Source organism: Catharus ustulatus, chromosome 5 (assembly GCF_009819885.2).
Source record: "Catharus ustulatus isolate bCatUst1 chromosome 5, bCatUst1.pri.v2, whole genome shotgun sequence".
Taxonomy (NCBI): Eukaryota; Metazoa; Chordata; class Aves; order Passeriformes; family Turdidae; genus Catharus; species Catharus ustulatus.
In genome coordinates, this window is record NC_046225.1 from 51,696,010 (window position 1) to 51,715,842 (window position 19,833).

The 19,833-nt window shown below is 41.0% G+C and overlaps 1 protein-coding gene across 1 annotated transcript in view; it reads right to left on the reverse strand.

The window, feature by feature from the left end:
* Positions 1 to 19,833, reverse strand: part of LIMCH1 (LIM and calponin homology domains 1) — a 181,749-nt gene that overhangs the window by 87,529 nt on the left and 74,387 nt on the right. The window contains exon 3 of the mRNA XM_033060793.2: positions 14,712 to 14,781. Coding sequence (XP_032916684.1) covers positions 14,712 to 14,781 — 70 coding nt within the window. The remainder of the gene's footprint in view (positions 1 to 14,711; positions 14,782 to 19,833) is intronic.

Here is a 19,833-nt window from a genome sequence, read left to right on the forward strand (position 1 = left end):
ACCACAATCTTTGAAGTTCTCGGCGTGCAATTTACTTACATAATAGTTTGTATTAAGGTTTTAAGTGTTGGATTTCTAGTATTGCTCATCAAATTTCAGCCAAATGAAAAAGAATAAGGAAGGTGAACTATTCTTGGGAAGATAAACTATCTGCAAGAATTTTTGATGCAAGTGTGAGAACACCAATAAATCTCAATTCTTCAAAAATATGTAAAGGTCTGGAATTCCAGGAGTTTCAGTTCTCTAGGATCATAATTTAGAAAGTAAATTTTAATCAGGATTGGGTGGCTCAAGAGATTGGGTAATAGTATTTTAAAAAGCAAGTGATTAATCTCTGATCAACCAGAGGGTAAAGACTAAAGAGCATTTAAGGTCTCAACACCCCTGGGAACTAGCCAACTTAGTCTAATACTGTGGGTGCTGACTCTAGGCAGATTTTGGATTTTCTCACATACAGTCCTCATGCTTATGAGCAGTCTCCTCCAAATTTCATTAGAACTATTCCATCATCCTCCCCAAAATTCTGCATTAGTTATGCCTTTGAAATGCCAATGACATATAGATACTGAATTTGCTGATAACACTGTGCTGACAAATACCTTGCTCCTTTCTGTTCCTTTTTACTACACCTATGTGTTTTTTTCTTAATTACAGACTCCTGAAGGCAACAGATTGAGGTGCCATATAGCATAACAGAAAAGAGGAGATTCGTATCAGCAAGTTGATACTTTGCAGGAAAGTGGATTTTGGTCAGTACTGACTGTGTCATTCAAAGATCTGAGATGTACAAAAATGGAGGCCATGAAAATCTGAAGATACAGCTCCTGAACTCCCTTCAAACTAATATTAATATTGGATGGAATTTTGCTTTTTAGGTTGTTTTAGATAGAATGAAAGAACAAGAAAAAACTGTTGCAATATTGGTGAAGATAAAGCATCACGCATTCTAAAATAATTCTGCTAATACCTTGCTTACTCTAATATTTGCTGAACTGTAGCAGTTGTACAAGAGGATCTAATTATCTTACTTCTTCCTTGTCTAAAATTCTAGTCCACTGACATGTCAGTTTCCACTCAGTCACTATTCAGCAGTGCAAAAATAAAATACAGGCATGTACACTAAGGGAGAAGATCAATCTACCCTGACTTCTCAAAACATACAGAGCAAAACAAAACTCAGCGTCCTGTGACAAACTTTATGTCATGTTACTTTTTTACATTAGTCTGTCACTAAACACTGAATTTAGTTACAAATTTTATGTTCTCTTTTGGTCCACAACATTTACAGTAATTTCACGATTACAAGCTGCACCATTTTGACCAAAATTTAGCTCCCAACCCGGAAGTGCGGCGTACGCTCTGGAGCGGCTAATATATTAACAAATTTAGGAAATTTCCAAACCCAGAAATGACAGCCTGCAAGCGCAGCGGTGCTGCCCGCCCCCAACAAGCGCAGCGGCGCTGCCCAGCCCCGATAACTGCAGCAGCACCGCTCGCCCTCCGCAAGCACGGCAGCGCCACTCGCCCCTGACAATGCAGCAGCGCCGCTCACCCCCCCCAAGCACGGCAGCGCCGCTCGCCCCCCTCAAGCGCAGCGGTGCTGCCCAGCCCCGCAAGCGTGGCGGCAGTGGCGGCCGGGCACGCCGCTCTCCCGCTTCCTGGCAGCTGCAGCGAGGGGGGCCGGGGCCGCTCCCTGGCAGCCGCCCTGAGCAGGGCCGAGCCAGTAAACCCCACCATGCTGCGATTCTGTTACTATTTGGCAACTTTGTTGCATGCGGGTCCTCACTGCGAACGACAGAGCGGCTTATAATTGGGTGCGGCTTGTGTATGGACAAAGAACGAAATGTTTGCCAGCACCCGGAGATGCGGCTTATAGTCAGTGCGGCTTGTAATCATGAAATTACTGTATTTATATACTTCTCTTTACCTCTTTAGAGCTTTTGTAAGAGCTCTGACAGCACTCCTTGGGAACCATTCTCTTTAATTTACCAGTTTGCAACTAGTTTTGCCAATGATTGATGCAATACCTGTATTGGTTCATAATTTTTTTTCCTGAGATATCAGAAAATGCATTTTTCCAATATATAGTATCAAGTCTGTAGTAGTAGTTACTAGTTTTTAAAAATCTGCTTGTATTTTCTTTGAAATGAAACAAACAGTACAGCAGAAACAGTGGATCTGTATCTGGTGCATGTGGCACTCTCAGAACATTTCAAGTTTTCCTTTTCATGCAATTGCTATAGTTTAAGAAGCAACTACTATCTGACTTCCTTAGAGGTAACAGGAGAAACTTAATGAAAGAAAACATCCAGGAATTGTACAAAACTAAAGGCGTTTTTTTCTGCTTTTGCAGATGTCAAGTGAAAGTCCCATGAAATATTTTTCTAGATCAAAAGCTGAGATATTTTATTAGCTGGTGCTACTGACCTGTGCAGACAGTCTTCTGGCACAATTTTCACAACTTGTTTACAGTATCACCTCAGTTATCTAGAACTTCGTGTTATCCCCACCAGGGTCAAATTCCTGACATGTATTAATTACACTGAAAATTGCCCTGGATTACTTGAAACCTCAAATAACTGAACCTATCCACTATTCTCCCTTTTAAATAACAAAGGATGTACTGTATAGTGGTGTTAATGCTTTGTGGCTGATCCCTGTAACTCCAGAAATTAATATATAAATGTCACATTTCTTATCTAGCAGGTCTGCCAGCTTTGGTCTGAAAACCAGGCTTGAGAGGCAGACAGCATTTTTAGCATGGTTCTATTCACTGCTGTGGGCTGCCGGACAGGAGGAGATAGGAAGGACAGGAAGGTTATAACCAAAAAACCACTGACCAGCATTCCTGGTCCATGCACTGCTAGCCAAGGAAACAGACCTGCTTCACAGTTCAGCTCTCTTTAGTTGCCAAAATGACCTTGGATCCGTCCTGTAGTCAGCCAAAGACTGGGTGCTGACTGCACAGTAAGCCTATGTCCCACTGATACTTTTTATTGTGCTGCATCTTCTTATGCCCATTACCAGCAAGTAAAGCCTGCAGCTTCCTCCTGAAAGCACTCACCAAACAGCTTTGCAGGAACCTCTAGAACTTCATTATATCGGGGCTTGAATGCAAAGATGTCAATTCAACGACCTACTGACAACTTAGGTAATTTAGCCAACAGCAGGCATTGGCTCTAAGATCCCTAATGCTGTTGCTAGGCAGAAGTGGTAAAGTTAGGATTGGTTCTGGAAACATCAGGGAGACTCTTTCCAACCAAACTAGAAATGGTATTCAAGGAACAACAGCAATGAGGCAGCTTTCATTAAGAAAAGGTATGAGAAATATCCAGGAACACTTGGTAACACCCATAGGATTTTTTGGCTGTGCAGCCAAGCTACACAGCACCCATCCAACCCAACAGTTATAAATGGCAAGCAGCAAGAGCATCAGTAGCCTGGGCTATCAGTTAAAGGCCTGAAACTTGTTGCCCCACAACAGGTGCAAGGGTAAGTATCACAATCTGGCACTCACTCCAACATGCCTCCCAACACACCAACACCACTTTGCAACATATCAAGTCAAGTAACATCTCTTTAGCAGTAAAAGAAGACCAAATAATACCAACATTATGATTAAAAAATAAGAGAAAGGGAAAGGGGGGAAAGCATCATGTTTACCATTGGCCTTGTGGGGTTACACAAACTTGGTTCTAAATTGTGCATAAGAACTGCTACAATTCAAAGGAGAAAAGCCAAGGTAATGAAATACCATAACAGAATGGACTGAAAAAAGCTGAGCTGAACTCAGTACACACTTGGATGCATGCACACATTTAGCGAGTTCAATACTCTCTCCTTATTGAAAAGCCTGAAAACTCCCTTTCACACATCATGCAGTAATAAATCAGCGTGCACTATTACTCCAAAGAAAAAGACATTCACCATCTAAGTAAGAGTGCTTCCCACATGAAGATGAGGAGGCAGAAACAAACAAATATATGGCAGTGGTGAGAACTTTAACAGAAGGACACCATGCCAAAGAGCTGAGGATTTCCTCTGTGTTGCAGTATTAATTTTCTAGACCACTAGTTATATAGCTTGTCCATAAACGAATGTGTAATTCTCCTACTAAGCTGAGGGGCAGATTTGCACATGATATCACTAGGTTTTTCAGCTTTCAAAAGGTTAATAGTGAATGGTTTTGATGACCCTCAGTCAGATAGTTCAGCCTATCACTGTATTTTCCATAAGCAATTAACTTAGCTGTTTCCTCTGCTGCATTAATTTTAACAGGTTTACAATAGTAGCATTAGACCTCTGGACATTTAAGAGGAAATGCATTACAATTGGAAAGTACCATGCCAAGCAGGAAGCAAGTGGCTTTAATCCAGGAGCAGCGAGGAATGCAGAGACAAGGAGAATTCAGTGTCAGGTATTTCAGTCTCTATGAACTCTTGACCGCAGCACCAAACTACAGGACTTTACTAGGCTCTTAAACTACAGGAATCACTTTGCATGGATCTTTAAGCCACCAGTTTTCCATTGGTTTGCCTTTTTTTGCTTGTTTGCTTTAAGTCAGGGAAACAACTGCAATGTGATCTTTGGAGCAAGATACGTTCCATCATCTGCATTCAGCACATAGGCTGCTGCTAGCAACACGCACATCATTTAAAATAAATCCACGTAAGAGTGCCCGGAAAGGTTTTCAGCATAGAAACAGTATGAACAGTTGCTAGCAGACATTAACTGCAATAGATTTCACCAAGTTGATTTGCAGCCAGGGAGGGGATTAGAGAGAGCATTCTTCTGCCACCATCTTCAGTCCAAGGGCTGGGGTCACAACAGGCTGTTGCTTGCTCTCTTTTCACAAGAGAAGGTCAAGGAAGCTTGAGCTTCCCTGGACTGTTTTGAGGTGGCCAATCTGTTGGTCTGACCACACGTGAAAACTTTTCCTGCTTGCCACCCAAGGGCTTCTCAGGTTAAGAGCTTTTGGGAGGATACCTTTTCACATTTACAGTGGTGCTGTTATCTGGTTATCAACATTGATCTAGCTGTTCCCTGCAGCAGAGGCTACGTGTCACTGAAAAAGACAGTTGGGGATCAGAGATGGTATTTATAGCGCAGACCTACAGACTCCAACCTGTGAGAGGCTTTCCAGAATTAGGGAGTGAGAATACTACTAAGTATAATTTTAAACACAGACAACCTTTAAATGAAGGATTTAATATTGAGACTTTCCTGGGTTCCTGTGTCCTTTGCTTTTGGCCTATAACTTAAGGAGTATATCTAAGTTTAAACTTGGTAGCTGCAGTTTCAGAACTATTTTAAACTGATGGAATGACACCTCTTTTCCCAGCTTGGTGAGCCTCTTCCTTCTCTCCTGCCTGCATTTCTGTTCATGTTGCAAGATGAAGGGTATTTTTTAGCCAGGTCAGTTGCTCACTCCAGCTAATATGAAGGCTAGTGCTGTCATTTGTAGGAATGCCAAATTCAGACCAGCTGAAAGCAGCCATGTCAGGTCTAGTTTTCCTTGCTAAGGACAAAAGGTGATAGTTACTCAGTTTCAAGACATGGATAGTTGTAGCTCTGCATATTTTATGTGTGTTGGCCTAAACACTTGCAGTGCACCTGCTCAGTGCTTCTTTTTATATCCTCATTGCAAATTAATCAATTTTGAAACAGAAGACACACAAAAATTTCAGGTGCCTGGGTACAATTGCAACAGTGCTACATTTCCCACAGGACATAGGCAACACATTCACAGACTCAGGGAATCTAACTCCTTCACTGAAAACTCTGAAGATGGTACATGTCTCCAGAGGATGTGGTATTTGCCCAACTATTAAGAGAAGTCATAATCTTCAACAGTGGTATTTGTTTTGAAGAGTAGAAATCATTGCTCAGGAGGCTCTTTGTTTCAAAGATAGCGGCTCAAGGAAGGCACTGATCCTTCATTAAGTGCAAATTTAAGCTATGTGGCAAATGGCATTTGTTGTTAAACTATTATTTCTTAGATACTTAGAGGTTATTCTTCAAAAGCTTGCCATTTCTGAAATACTCACTCAACTCAGTGTCATTAAACCAACATAATGCAAGTCATGGCTGAACTTGCAGAAGGACCCCAGCATTTGAAAGCAAATCTAACAGCTATTCCAGTGGGCAACCTACATTTTTCACAGATACAAAATGAGCTCTTCCTGGAAGCCAGTTGCCCTCCCAAACCAAGGAAAGACTGTCGTTTATAGTTAATGCCATGATAAGGGCAAGTTTACATTTCAGCTGCCTAACATTATCGTTTCAGCAGTAGCAATGTTTTTCTTTTTGCCATTTTCAAGTGTTATGCCTGAAATCCTCCAGTTTACTAAACCTCCTATGAAAAAGAAAACCAACCAAAAAAACCAAAAAACCAACAACCAACAAAAAAATTTGAAAACAATCATTGCAATATTTTATAAATAACTTATTTGAGAAGTCACTTGATAGCCCTAAACAGGCAAACTCTTTGCTTTTAACTGAATACTTTTTTTCTAAAGCATGCTAAGGCTGGACAAGAAAAGGGTGTCTCCATACAGCAAAAAAAAAAAAAAAAACATTCAGAAAAAGACATCCTCTGCAGTGACCATCCTCTCTTGGTCCTTCTTTAGCCTAGAAAAGGTTCCTCTTGCCTCCAAATTTGCATATTAACATTCTAAATTATTCAGTGAGAATAAAGCTAATTATAAACCTACTGATTAAACACACAGTTGTTGGGAGAGCAGTCTAAAATGAGACTGTGAATGACATAGGGAATGCTTGTGATATTTTTATAACTGTTATTTATTATTTGTATTAACATACTGTCTAGGAGTCCTGGCCATGGAGCAGGACTCATGGGGTGAGGTGTTAGACAAAAACAGACTAACAGATGATCCCTGCCACAAAAAGCTTGCAAGTATTATTAGCTTTTGGCCAAACCAAGTCCTGACATTCTCGGCAGCAGAGCTCAGCAGGTTGAGGGCACAGCTTAAGCTGACTGTGAAAATGCTGCACCTTTGAATCCTAACCAGTCTAGTCTGGCAAGAAGTCTCAACAACATGACAAAGTTTGCATACATCCACAGCAGCTATGGATCACAGCCATCCTTCACATGTATCCTGCAAATATTTACCCATCTTGGCTGGTGCTGTTCTGACCCAACAAGGAAACTGTTCAGGGCATCCTGGGTACTGAGAGACTTCATCTTATACCAAGGGACTAACTCCTGGACACTGGCAGAAAGCGCCAGTATCCTTAGCATGACAAGGAGTGGTTCCTGCCAAAAACAGCTTAGTTTATTGAGTGCACTGTAAGCACTCCAGCCAAGGAAGCATCCAGAAGATGGGACTTTAGGGCCAGCAGTGAGGCTGATCTGCCGAAGTCCTGGCTGAGTTCTGGCTGGGGCCACTGGTGCAGGAAGCCCACAAAAACCCCTGAGGGATCAATAACAGGCAATTTGGAAACAAACAAGGTTCTTCACTTCAAGTTTCACCTCCAGCCATCATAAACACACCACTGCAAGCTGGTAGTTGAGGAAAGAAGTGATCGCCCATGGATGTTAGGAACAACTCATGAGCCATACAGAGGTGGTGAACATGAAGGCTACAAGGAGTTGGCTGAACTCACTTCTCTGAAGTTGTGTGTTACAGCTCTGACCATCACAAACAAATAAATAAGGTGGGGTTATGCACCTCCCTTTGTTTTGTTTGTTTGTTTTTCTATAGTACATGCCTTTTATTAATTTCCTATTATTTCAGCCTCTCTTGCATGCATATATCAGATTATAGTACTTGGAAGCCAGGCAACACAGGCTGAGCACAAGTGCAGCACTAGAATGTCTCCAGTACATTTGCTGTCAGATCAATTATTAGTTTCCAGCATCAAATGTTTGAGAATTTTGGAACCAAACCCCATGCAATAGAGTAAGCACAGCCATTTTAATTGATAAAATACTAAATGAGATGCCAGCATCGTATTTTGCATTTATATTACTAGTTTAAATGGAGGAGAGCAATGCTTCCTGGACAGCATTTGTATGGTTAATTGGAAGCAATAAAAACCTTCAATCCAGTTTAAAAAAGAAAAATAGCTGAATTTCCATATAAACTTTTAATTTTTATTTGTTTGTGTCTCGTTTTCCCCGCAGTACTGCTTTCTCTGTGCTTTCTGCCAAATTTGAACTGGTGGCTGTTTTCCTCTTCTGCCATGAATTAACTACAACTTCACTGCAGATTGTTCCATACAGACTCTGTTTACAAACAATGTGATTAAGAAACACCTGTTACTTTGCTTTTATATTCTTTGTGTAACTTAGAAATGTTCATGAATACAATATACAGCTAAATTCATTAAACAGGAATTTTATAAGGTCCAGATTAATTCTGTCCAGCTCAGATGGCACCCAAGGCAAGAAAATCTGAATGAAAAATCAATTTGAAGGCAGTCTAGAAAGCTAGGGGATTAAAAAACTCAAACACAAAGAATACAGGGACATGATACTAACCATTAATTTTTTTCAAGGATACTCTTGCTTTAGTGAAGAGATTCATTATACATTGCAGTGTGTGATGAGCCAAAGCACACAGTGCTGCTCTCATCTACTGGCCAGACCCTAAATATTCAGATTTCAGAACTGAAAGCACAAGAGATGTAGAGAAACCACTTACTCTCTAGCAAGGAACATCCACAGAAAACACGGCAGAATGGTTTGCACAGTATTTTGCTATGCTGTTGACACTTTGATTTCCGTCAACATTCACAAAAATGCTTTTGGAATGTGAGTGCCAAGAACTTATTGTTTTTAGATAGTCAGGAAATTTTGCTTCTGTTTACTTCACATGTACCACAACATACACAGCAAGACTTTTTTATGAACACAATTGCACTGGGAAATGAATATGTTCAGCAGAGAATAGTAGTACAAAACAAGGAAACAGAAATTATCATATATTATGAATCGATATATTACAATAGAAGCAGGTTTTCTCCAGAAAGGACTAGAATTAAAGGGAGAGTGATAAATTTGAAAGAAAAAAGCAAGAAGAAAATTTTTAACAAAAAAAAATAGGAACAAGGAGGTATGAATGAAAAAAGTGATGAAAATAATGCATATCAAAGCGCGTCAAAGTTTTGTGTATTTCTCTATCTTTGCTGTTTATTTTAACTGTGTGAAACACATGATATTTTTTGGGGGTCTTGTAATTTGATTTTGAGGTTCATACCTGAATGAAGAAACAAGATCTCATTTGCTGAATTTAATTAGTAGTGCAAACTCCTGAAAGCTAACAATGATGACATTTCTTTGAAATAACATATAAGATAGAAAAGCCCTAAACTTAAAATTTGTGCAATATTACAGCATAAGAATAAACTACCAGCACCAGCAGACAGATAGCTGTTCTTAATAGGAGTAATAGCAAGCTCTCAGAGAACACTTTGCCAAAAGAAACTTCCTAGGAAAATAATGAGGGGAAAAAACCCAACCTCGCTTTCAAATGAACAAGCTTTCTTAAGCAGCATAATACGGCTCTGTTCATCTTGGTGCAATAACCATGCAACCAGGTAACTACTGCAGCTCTATTTTTTCCAGTGCTATATATCATACATATGTCACAAAGTTAAGGACCATAAGCAAACTAAAAACTGGATGCCACTGCAACCAGATTTTTATTCAGTAGTGCTAGAACATGAGCCAAGAGCCAAGCTAAAGTTCATCTCTCCATCTTTGTCTTGACTATTTCCTCCTATTATATGTGAGAATCGTTCACACAGCCTCTGAAGTAAGTGTCTGAGCTCCTGTGGGGATTGTTCAAGGAACTGAAGTAATGCTATAAACTCCCCTAAATCCTGTCAAACAAAAGATAAGGCAGAAACCTTTTCTTTTCTCACAGAGTGACATTATTCAGGGACAGGAAGCAAAAGCTGGAATCTTTTTAAGGAAAAAAGAAAGTCAACATACAGTGGTTAGTAATATACCGCAAAGCTTATCTATGGCGATGCTGGTAATTTTTATAGACTAGATAATAAGGTATGGAGGTACACAACTGCAATTAGTAGAAACCTTAAAAATTAGTTGTATTCACTATGAATGTCATACAAAATGAAAGAAACCAACAGCAACTCACTGAATAAATTACTGGTTTTGCAAAAGTCGCTCAATTATATCATTGTACCCTAATACATCTTTGCAAGTCTTCTGCAACTCCAGATGGTTTTTTAATTAAGAACTTACCAAAACGCTTCTCCAGCCTTCTACAATTAAATACGTGAAATGATGGTGCTAGAAACTTGACAGTCTTAGAACAAAGATGCTCAGTATCAATTTCTCACATGAGAAAATTTTTTCTGGCAACAAGGCTTTTAGTAAAGCCTATTATTCCTACCTATGCCTAATATGTTCTTTGAATGTTTTGTGAATTTGCTTTGTGGTGGGAGCATTAGCTTTCAGGATTAATGAGTACTGAACAAGAATGAGAAAACATTTCATCAGATTTAATACTGTAAGTCTGAATACCAAAGTAGTGGTCCTACATTTTCTTTCATTAAAGCAATGTATCATTTCTGATGTGATAACAGAAACAGTCGGCACTTCTGGAGATCAAAGCAAGTTACAAACAAGCCTGCCAAGCTGAACATATGTAATTCTATATGTAATGCTGCGTACAATTCACATCCTGACTTGCAACTAGACAAAGATCATCTTTATGTATTTATATGGCCTGTGTTAAGTATGGTGGTGTTCAGATTCTTGAGTTCTTAATTTAACACCACAGCACTATAACCAATAAATTTTACTTAAATGAGTGATGTTCTGGTATGCAAGATCTACAAATAAATTATTCCCTGTTAAAATATATGAGCAAGTCATAGTGAGAATTTCAGTGTAACTGCAGATTCATTTAGTTTTAATTGCCAGGAAAAGTTTGAAGAATTCAGTCTGTCAACACTGAAGGAGTTATACATAATACTTACAGAAGCGTTGTGAGACGTCACTCAAACAGGCAAAATTTTTACACCTGATGATACTTCCAAGTGAACACCTCAGCATGTGTCTGATATGGGCTTCAAGTTCACTGTTAGTTTCCTTTAATAAAGGACACTTCTTAATTTTTCCTTACCATAACAAAGGAGAAAAATAGACTATCATCTGAAGAATTAGACTGAAGTAGTCGTTTTGCAGATCTGTATAACTGTTTGTGTCTCTAGAGGCTAAAGATGAAACAAAAGGCACTTTGAATACTCCACAATTACTCATAAGTTGCTCCTACTGTGTATGAAAGAAAACATACCTATTGTCTCTCCTAGCACAATAAATACTTATTCTATCAGCTATGGGAAATAAATTAATTCAGTTACAATAATTAGGTTACACTTTTTAGGCAGTAGCAGTATCTAGGATTTTAAAGCACGTATCTCATACAAGGAAGAAAAGGCACTGAAGTTTTCACAGCACTAGAAACTTGTACTTGAGGAAATCACACTTGGGTGAAATAACTGGAAAGAAGTAACTATTTAGTATGTGAAGCCAACTAAAACTAAGATAATAAAGAAAAATTGGCAACTAATAAGGGAATGTCTTTCCTATAGAGTCAACTACCTAGGAGGTATAACTGCTTCTGGACTATAGTGTCAATATATTTTTTTTTTTTTTAGACACATAGGCATGGTATATGTAAGTGAAAAGAAAAGGATACACTCTATGCTCAAACACATCCTTTTAAATAATACACCATAAATAAGCCTAACAGACTAGTTAGAACACTTGATCATTTAAATTCACATGCAATCCACTATAACTACAAATGGCAACAAAATCAGCAGGTATGAAATGAGACATCTTGGGAAGCTAGGGGAAATTTTGTTAGTTTATTTTGTTGGGAGAAATCTAATCACAGAACACTAGATTAAAACATCCATTGGTAATGTTCAAGAACTCAGAAACAGCAAAATTTTAAAATAGCCTAATTACTTGTTAGGAAAAACATTTAGAAAAGTAGTTACAGTAATTTCACGACCATAAGGCGCACCGGACTATAAGGCGCACCCCCAGGAGTCGGCAAAATTCGCAACTTTGTAGATCAGATAAGGCGCACCGGACTATAGGGCGCACTTTTTTTCTTTTCAGCGAGGCTCCGCCCCCAGCTCCCCCCGCGTGTTTGCTGGACGAGGCCCCGCCTCCATCCGGCAAGCCCGACCCCGCCTCCAGCCAGGAGCCCCGGCCTTGCAGCCCCGCAGGCACCCAGCAGCCCCAGTCCCGCGGGCACCAGGAAGCCCCGGCCTTGCCTCCACCCAGCAGCCCCTGTCCCGTGGCCCCGCGGGCACCTGGAAGCCCGGTGCTGCCGGCACCCAGCAGCCCCGGTCCCGCGGCCCCACGGGCACCCAGCAGCCCCGATCCCGTGGCCCCGCGGGCACCCAGCAGTCCCGGTCCCACAGGCACCCGGAAGCCCCGGTCCCGTGGCCCTGCAAGCACCTGGAAGCCCCGGTCCCGCAACCCCGCGGGCCTTGCAGCCCCGGCCTTGCAGCCCCGCAGGCACCCAGCAGCCCCGGTCCCACAGGCACCTGGAAGCCCCGGTCCCGCAGCCCCGCGGGCAGCCAGCAGCCCTGGTGTGCGGCCCCACGGGCACCCAGCAGCCCCTGTCGGGCAGGCACCCAGCAGCCCCGGTCCCATGGCCCCGCGGGCACCTAGCAGCCCCGGTCCTGCAGGCACCCAGCAGCCCCCGTCCCGCGGGCACCCAGCAGCCCCGGTGCTGCCGGCACCTGGAAGCCCCGGTCCCGCGGCCCCGCGGGCACCCAGCAGCCCCGGTCAGGCAGGCACCCAGTAGCCTCAGTCCTGCAGGCACCCGGAAGCCCCGCTCCCACCGGCACCCAGCAGCCCCAGTCCCGCGGCCCCGCAGGCACCCGGAAGCCCAGGTCCCGAAGGCACCCAGCAGCCCCAGCCTCGCCTCCACCCAGCGGCCCCGGTCCCGCGGCCCCGCCTCCAGTCAACAGCCCCGGCCCCGCAGGCAGCTGCAGCCCCGTGGCCCCGCCTCCACCCAGCAGCTGCGGCCCTGCCGGCTCGCCCCGCGGCTCGCAGCTCTCACTTCTGGGTTTGCAAATTTCCGAACTTTGCACATCAGATAAGGCGCACCGGACTATAAGGCGCACTTCCGGGTTCAGGGGAAAATTTTAGTCAAAAGGGTGCGCCTTATAGTTGTGAAATTACTGTACTAAAGAATATCAGATGACACAGTATAGAGGTAATAAAGCCACTTTACAGCACAAAAATAAAGATCTTCTGTATCATTAGTAGCCTGAAAACTTATTTTTTCATAATGCTTTGAAGATCTACATCTTGTAGGAGAGCTTTATCTCAAGGAATGAGAAAAATACACACAATACATACACTTTTTTCTATGTCCTTCCTACTATAACCACCTTACCATTGGGATTTTACATATGAATAAGGAAACAAACCAATGTAATTCAATATCATCTTCTTAAAACAGTCATAACAAAAATTGAGTCTTTCCTGAAAGTGAGCCAAGGAAAAGAAAAAACTACACTACTGGTACTTTTTTCAGCTGTTTATATCAAATATTCCTTTCAAAAAGGACTGCAAAGGAATAAAACTAGGTGAGTTTTAGAGGCAAAAGAAAGGCACTCAAGAAAACTTTAGAAAAAGGGTGATGGGGCCCAAAAATGAGATTCTAAAGCCAGGCAGAAATATCATGCAGAAATATCCTTGTCAATCTACAGGTTGAAAGACCCAGCCTCAAAGGCTGTAACATTATAGAACATTGCATTACATTATAGTGTAACAAAATTATAGAACTAATTTAATAGCAAATGTAATGATTTCTGATACACTGAAACTTTTTAATGCCTTTTAATGCCCAAAGGAATATTTACTTCACCTATCAACAAGTAATATATTCTTGATCTTGTATAAGCCACAATGTGAACAGTGCCAAAACACAAAGGAACTATGTACATATATGATGAGTCTAAATAGAGAGTGGCCACCTTCCACATGCTCAAGGACCCTTTTATTCCCAATTACTACTGAAGGTAAAATCAATACAGACAGATTTCTATGTGGCTAATGCTGTTAGACCCAACAAGTACTCACACCCCCACCTTCTGCCCCAGCAGCAAGCACAGGTCTGTGCCATCACTTGAGGTGACCCCCTGAGCACCCAATGCTCCCAACAGCCCACGAGCTGTCAGCACATCCTCTGTGGTCTTCCTTGCTTGCAACAGAGTATGGCCAAATTTTGCTCTGCCCTTAAAGTCAACATGAAACAGTTCCCCACATAGTCCCACAATGAATGTTATCTGCAGACTGTGGTATTTTGGGGAAAGGGAAAATGAGACAAAATATACAAGTACAGTTTTATTCCTTTTCAAAAACTATCTTTTTGTGGCGGTGGCTTCTAATGCATGCATTCCAGTTTTTCTAAAGCTAGTGCCACAGTTGAGACATGATATATAACCAAGAAGATCATCTTTCTCTAAAAATATACCCTGCCACTTGAATACTGCCTACTTCTGGAAAAAAAAAGACTGAAAGGTCTTAAGGTGACTACACAGAACATTCCTATTTCAGAGGACTGTCTGAGTTTACTGGGCTAGAAGAGTTCAAATTACAAAAATAATTGCTATCTGAATCACATAGTCAATGTACAGGTGCAAAAAGCAGCACTAAAATACTTTCCTCCATTTGATATACTCACCAAACCTGCAATGGGGGTCGGCAGTCTATTGATCTTTTTTACCAATCCTGGCTTTATTGCATTCAGCAACCTGTTACGAGAAAGGAGTATTTTATGAGTGGTAAGTCACAAAATCCAAATTATCAAATATTTCCTCCCAGCACATAAAGATTTCAGTGTGACTGAAAAAAAAATATCTCTACCTTCTGAAAACATACATGGACACCCAAATTGCATCAATGAAAAGAAGAAAGACTAGGATGAATATCCACAGTACAGTAACTCAACAGTATCTGTTTTAAATTCTAAATTGATCTAGACCACATCAGTGACCCAGACAGATTCTGGGTGAATTTTGACACATGAGTCTGCCTTACCTGTGTACAGGCAGATCATGCCTGGAAGGGCCTGAGAGTAGAAACTCAGAAGGCATCCAGGTCTGGCAGTTTCTGCACTGCAGGAAAGTGAGAAAGGATGTACACTTCATAGGTGGCCTATTTTTTTCATGTTAACTTGACATTAAATGCCATCCTTTCATATATTGTGTTGAATGGAGGGCTCCATAAATCATAACTGAGAGAAGACAAATAAAAAGGGAATCCATAAACCCTCCATCTCATCATGAATACACCATTAGGCCAGTGATACCACAATTCAACACTATTCAGGGTCCAAAGATTAGCAACCCCCCAAAAGCAAGTTCCTCACCACCCATGAGCATGCTATGAAATGTGTCAATGTGGCTCATTGTTAGAATACTCAAAAAATTTACCAAGCCTCTAAAAGTGGGGAATTTTAATTGTAAAATTGTGTTGCAACAAACACTATGTCTTCACCACCCTTCCCCCAAGAGAAAACCATAATGCCTTTTATCCAAAGAAAAATTCAACCAGTTCAATCCACTGGGAAGAAAACCATCAGGTCAAAATATGGACTTAAAATTCAAGATCTTTGAAGAGAAAAAATCATGTCTGCTTAAATTTAAAACTGTCTGAAAATTAGAATAGCTCTGTGGAAGAGAGGAACCTCATTTTGGGCTGACATGGTCTCCAAGACCAGACTTCTCTGCTCACAGTGTACTATGGTGGTAAAATTATTCATATTTAATATTTGAGAGGTCTGGCTGAGAATTTTATCACAACAAAAACAATATTCCTTTCAACTAAAAGCTAACAGTCTGTGATGATTTCCAGTTCCCTGCTTCTGAGTTGGGACAACAGGCTATGTGCCACTGCTCAAAGCATCACCAAGAGCCATCTCTCCATAGTGGCACATTATTTGTTGCTTGATTTCTTTGGACTGTGGCAGTTAGCAAGCTCATGAAGGCATTTATCCCTCCTGGAGTGAATATTCAATATTATGAATATTGAAATGATAGCTTTTCCTCACCTCTTTCCCTTTGTGTCTCCCTGAAACAGTATACAGGTTGGGTTTTTGCAATCACTTAGACAGAACAGGGAAGCAGAGTGGGAGATGCTATTCTCAGTTTTCTATAATCATAGGTAATAAAGCTTCTGTTCCACTTGTCCTAAACTGTATGCATATTATTACATTCTTGAAGTCTCCACATCTCCAACACCATCATATATTGGGAGTAGCATCAAAACCAATATGAACAATACTTTTGGGAGTTGTGGGCATTTTTTTAGCATTCTTGAACTTAAGAACTCCAAGCTCATACAGACGGCTGTACTATTCTTCTTCTGCTTAAGGTAGACTCTAACAGTTATGTCCTAAAAACAAATGAATCAATATACTTCTATTTACAAAAAAATCACTTTTCTTCATTAGAAGAGAACTGCCATTGCACAGATGTAAAATAAAATTACTTTTCCCCCCCCAAATTACTATGGTACTTTTTAACCTTACACAGCAGCAACTTTGTAAAACTACTATTTTCCATTTAGCTGCTACACCAGGCAATTTCAGATATCTTTTTTTTTGCCAGAGGACTTCTTTCTAAGTACTGTAGCTCTCTTGTGGTTTCAATCCTCAGTCTGCCTATTCTGTGTCAGGAAAAAAAGGAATATATTAGCTAAAGCATCCCATTTTCTTTATTACTCAAACGTGAATGCGTCAGCACCATAACCAATATTGCAGGTGCAGATTAAAAGTCATAGGCAATAACAGAAGGCAAAATAAAGAATTCTTATTGGAAACCTCAAATGCCAAAACCCATTCTAAATAAATCTTCAAAATGGCTTGTACAGAACTCCCTGTGAAATACAGGAGTAGCATAAATTGAAAGGAAGGTAAGAAGTAGGGAACAAACAACATTTTAGGTCACCATTTGGAGGCTGAAGAAAAAGGAAATGCAAGATGGAAAACCCTGAGGAAAAAAATAAAATTATTATTAAAAAGTTTGTCTCCTGTTGGAAACATTTCTAAGCAGTCTGGCACCAAATCCCCCAGGACTTGCTTGCTGCAGAATATGTCAAAAGGAGGTTTCTTCCAGAGCAGACCAACCGTTTCTGAATTATTGCCTCATCTAGAGCAACAATCCAGATGCCAAAACATTGAGTGGTTTAAGCTTGCTCTGCTACCAAGTCAGCTGAAAAGTCATGCTGTTCGTGCAGCGTCTCAATGGTTGCCTTCACTCTCACAGTTATTGTCCATCCCTGTGTCTCAAAAATCCACTAACTATACCTCTTCTGATATAGGCCTGTATACACAAACTAAATTTTCTGCGCCAGTTTAGACTTTCATAGAGCATGTGTCTTGATTATGTAAAGTTTTATCAGCTCTGGTAGGTTTCTGTTGAAATACTGGACAAACAAGACCAATCACTGTTTTGCACTGGGGACCTGGCAAAAGATCCTCAGCCGTGGCCCAAGGGAAAGACTCTGCAGGTGAGAAAAAACACCAACCCACACCTTCTCCTAGAAGCCCCTCACAACTGCAGCCTCATGTTTTCTTGCCCCACCAGTCCTAACCAAAAGACTTGGTTGCCCTAGGCCTCCTGTCCCCAGTCATGCCCTAGCCTAAGGAGTTTTCAGGAGAGGAAACCTGTAGCACATGTCTTCCTCTGGCAGCCCCAACTGCATCTGCAGCTCCAGCCTGTGCTCTCTCCCCCAGTCCTAATCCCAATCCTTGACTCATTTTGAGTGATCCCAAGAATCCCACCAAGCATCCAAAAGACAATAACCAAACCAGGATACAACTAAGATTTTTTAGGCTTCATCCGCAAAACCTGAGCCTCTACATTCACACCTGACCTATTCTCAGAACCTTCAGGCTCTCTGTGGGGATTTCTGCCCACTACCCCTAGCATTTATGCACCTGTCCTGAGGCAGAATAATCATCTGTGCTTCTCAGAGTTCTCTCGTAATTTTCAGTCCAACATAGACTAATCAAGGTTGGAAAAGACCTCAAAGATCACCAAGTCTAACTGTTAACCCAGCACTGCTGGGGATGGTAACTGGGCAGCATGTTCCAATGCTTTACAACCCTTCAGGTGAGAAAATTTTTTCTAATATCTGATCTAAATCTCCCCTAGAGCAACCAGACACTCATCCTCCCTTTTACCCTGTGCCAGGTGCTGGCTTGGACTCTCCAGAAGCTACCTGTTAAATGAAGCAGAGTAAGACATTGCATAGAAGCTAAGATCTTAGACCTATCTTATAGAAATAAAAGGGCATGATGGAAGTGGAAAGCTGCTCTAGTCCCATGCATAGGGAGAAGCTAGGTCAATTCCTTCCGCTGATAAAAAGCCGCTCTCATAGGTATGGGAAGAATCAATTGCTCTCCTCATGCTGTCTCCAGGGCTTGGCATTCCAGGAGATAAGCTATCTCCAAAGCTGGACAGACAAGCTAAAATCAGCGCTAGCCACTGTGTGACTAATTTATTAGACCTTCCTGGGGTTTTTTATCATGAGTTAAGAATTTGAAAAACTTCTGCCATAAGAGAAGGCGTTTCAGGCAACAGTTGATAAAAGAGCTAATGAAAAGCACCAATAAACTGCCCATGAAATTCTTGTAAGAAAGCGTCAGTTAAGAAAATATTCGGAGGATGGCTGCCAAAACCCAACCTCCAAAAAGACCTTGATTCTAGAAGGAAATAGAAGAGAAGCATTTTCAGAGAATAAACTTCAGAAACGGAGAAAAGAAATATTGAAGTGATGTGTGTTCACAGATCAATCCAGGCTGGAGGGAGAGGTATCCAACAGAACTCTTTGCTCAAGAAACAGATCATATTCCTAAAAAGAAGACCTGACTAATGATCTGATCTGAAAGTAAAAGGGCATTTCATATTTGAGAATTCAGGAAATTCTATCCACAGTAAAACTTCACAGAGACATTTCTCTCTTCAAATTAAGTTTTACAGACTTATATTCAAACAATCAGCCTTTCAGCACTTGATAATTATTAGCCTACACAGCCTCAGTATCCACGTATTTTTAACTCATGCTCTAGTGGCAGTTCCAAAATGCCCCCAGATATTTGAAAAGGACAGAAAAATCCACTACTAGTCTTAAAGATGAACAAATCACCTTGAAACAGTGAACAATGAAAAGTCAAAATATTTTGTTGCAAAAGACATGGCTAAGGAGTTTCAAAATATAAACATGTTCCTGGGGTCACAAAAATATTTTTGGGAAAACATTCTTGAGTGATTGCTAATGATGCCCCTGACATCATTTGTTTAGAATCAGATGAACAAGGTGCTTTTTTTAACAAGCAGGACAAAACTGACTTTGTCCTATAAAGGGCTCACAGTCCAGTCTAATATGTGAATAAAGACCCATGCAAATATGTAGTATTGACAAAACAATATTCCAAACACAGGACTGGATGAGTTGCTCTGCCAAAAACGAAAATATGAAGAAAATAGAGGCCTTGCAAACATCTCAAGGAAGGCAACAGGGAAGATTGCAAGCAATTTCACAAGCTATTTATACAAAACCTACAATCACAACAACTGATGATGTGAATAGCATCTCATGTACCTATAAATTTACAATTCATGCATCGTTTTTACACTGGGTAGCAATGGCCATGGATATGCTTTCTAAAACTGCTAAATATGCTTTCTTAAACATACACTCTAGAAAATCTGAAACTTCTCACAGGATTACCTTGCCTTGCATTTGAGCAACACTCCTTTTGAGTTAGTGTCCCAGTCTCCTGCCCTGTCAAAAACCTA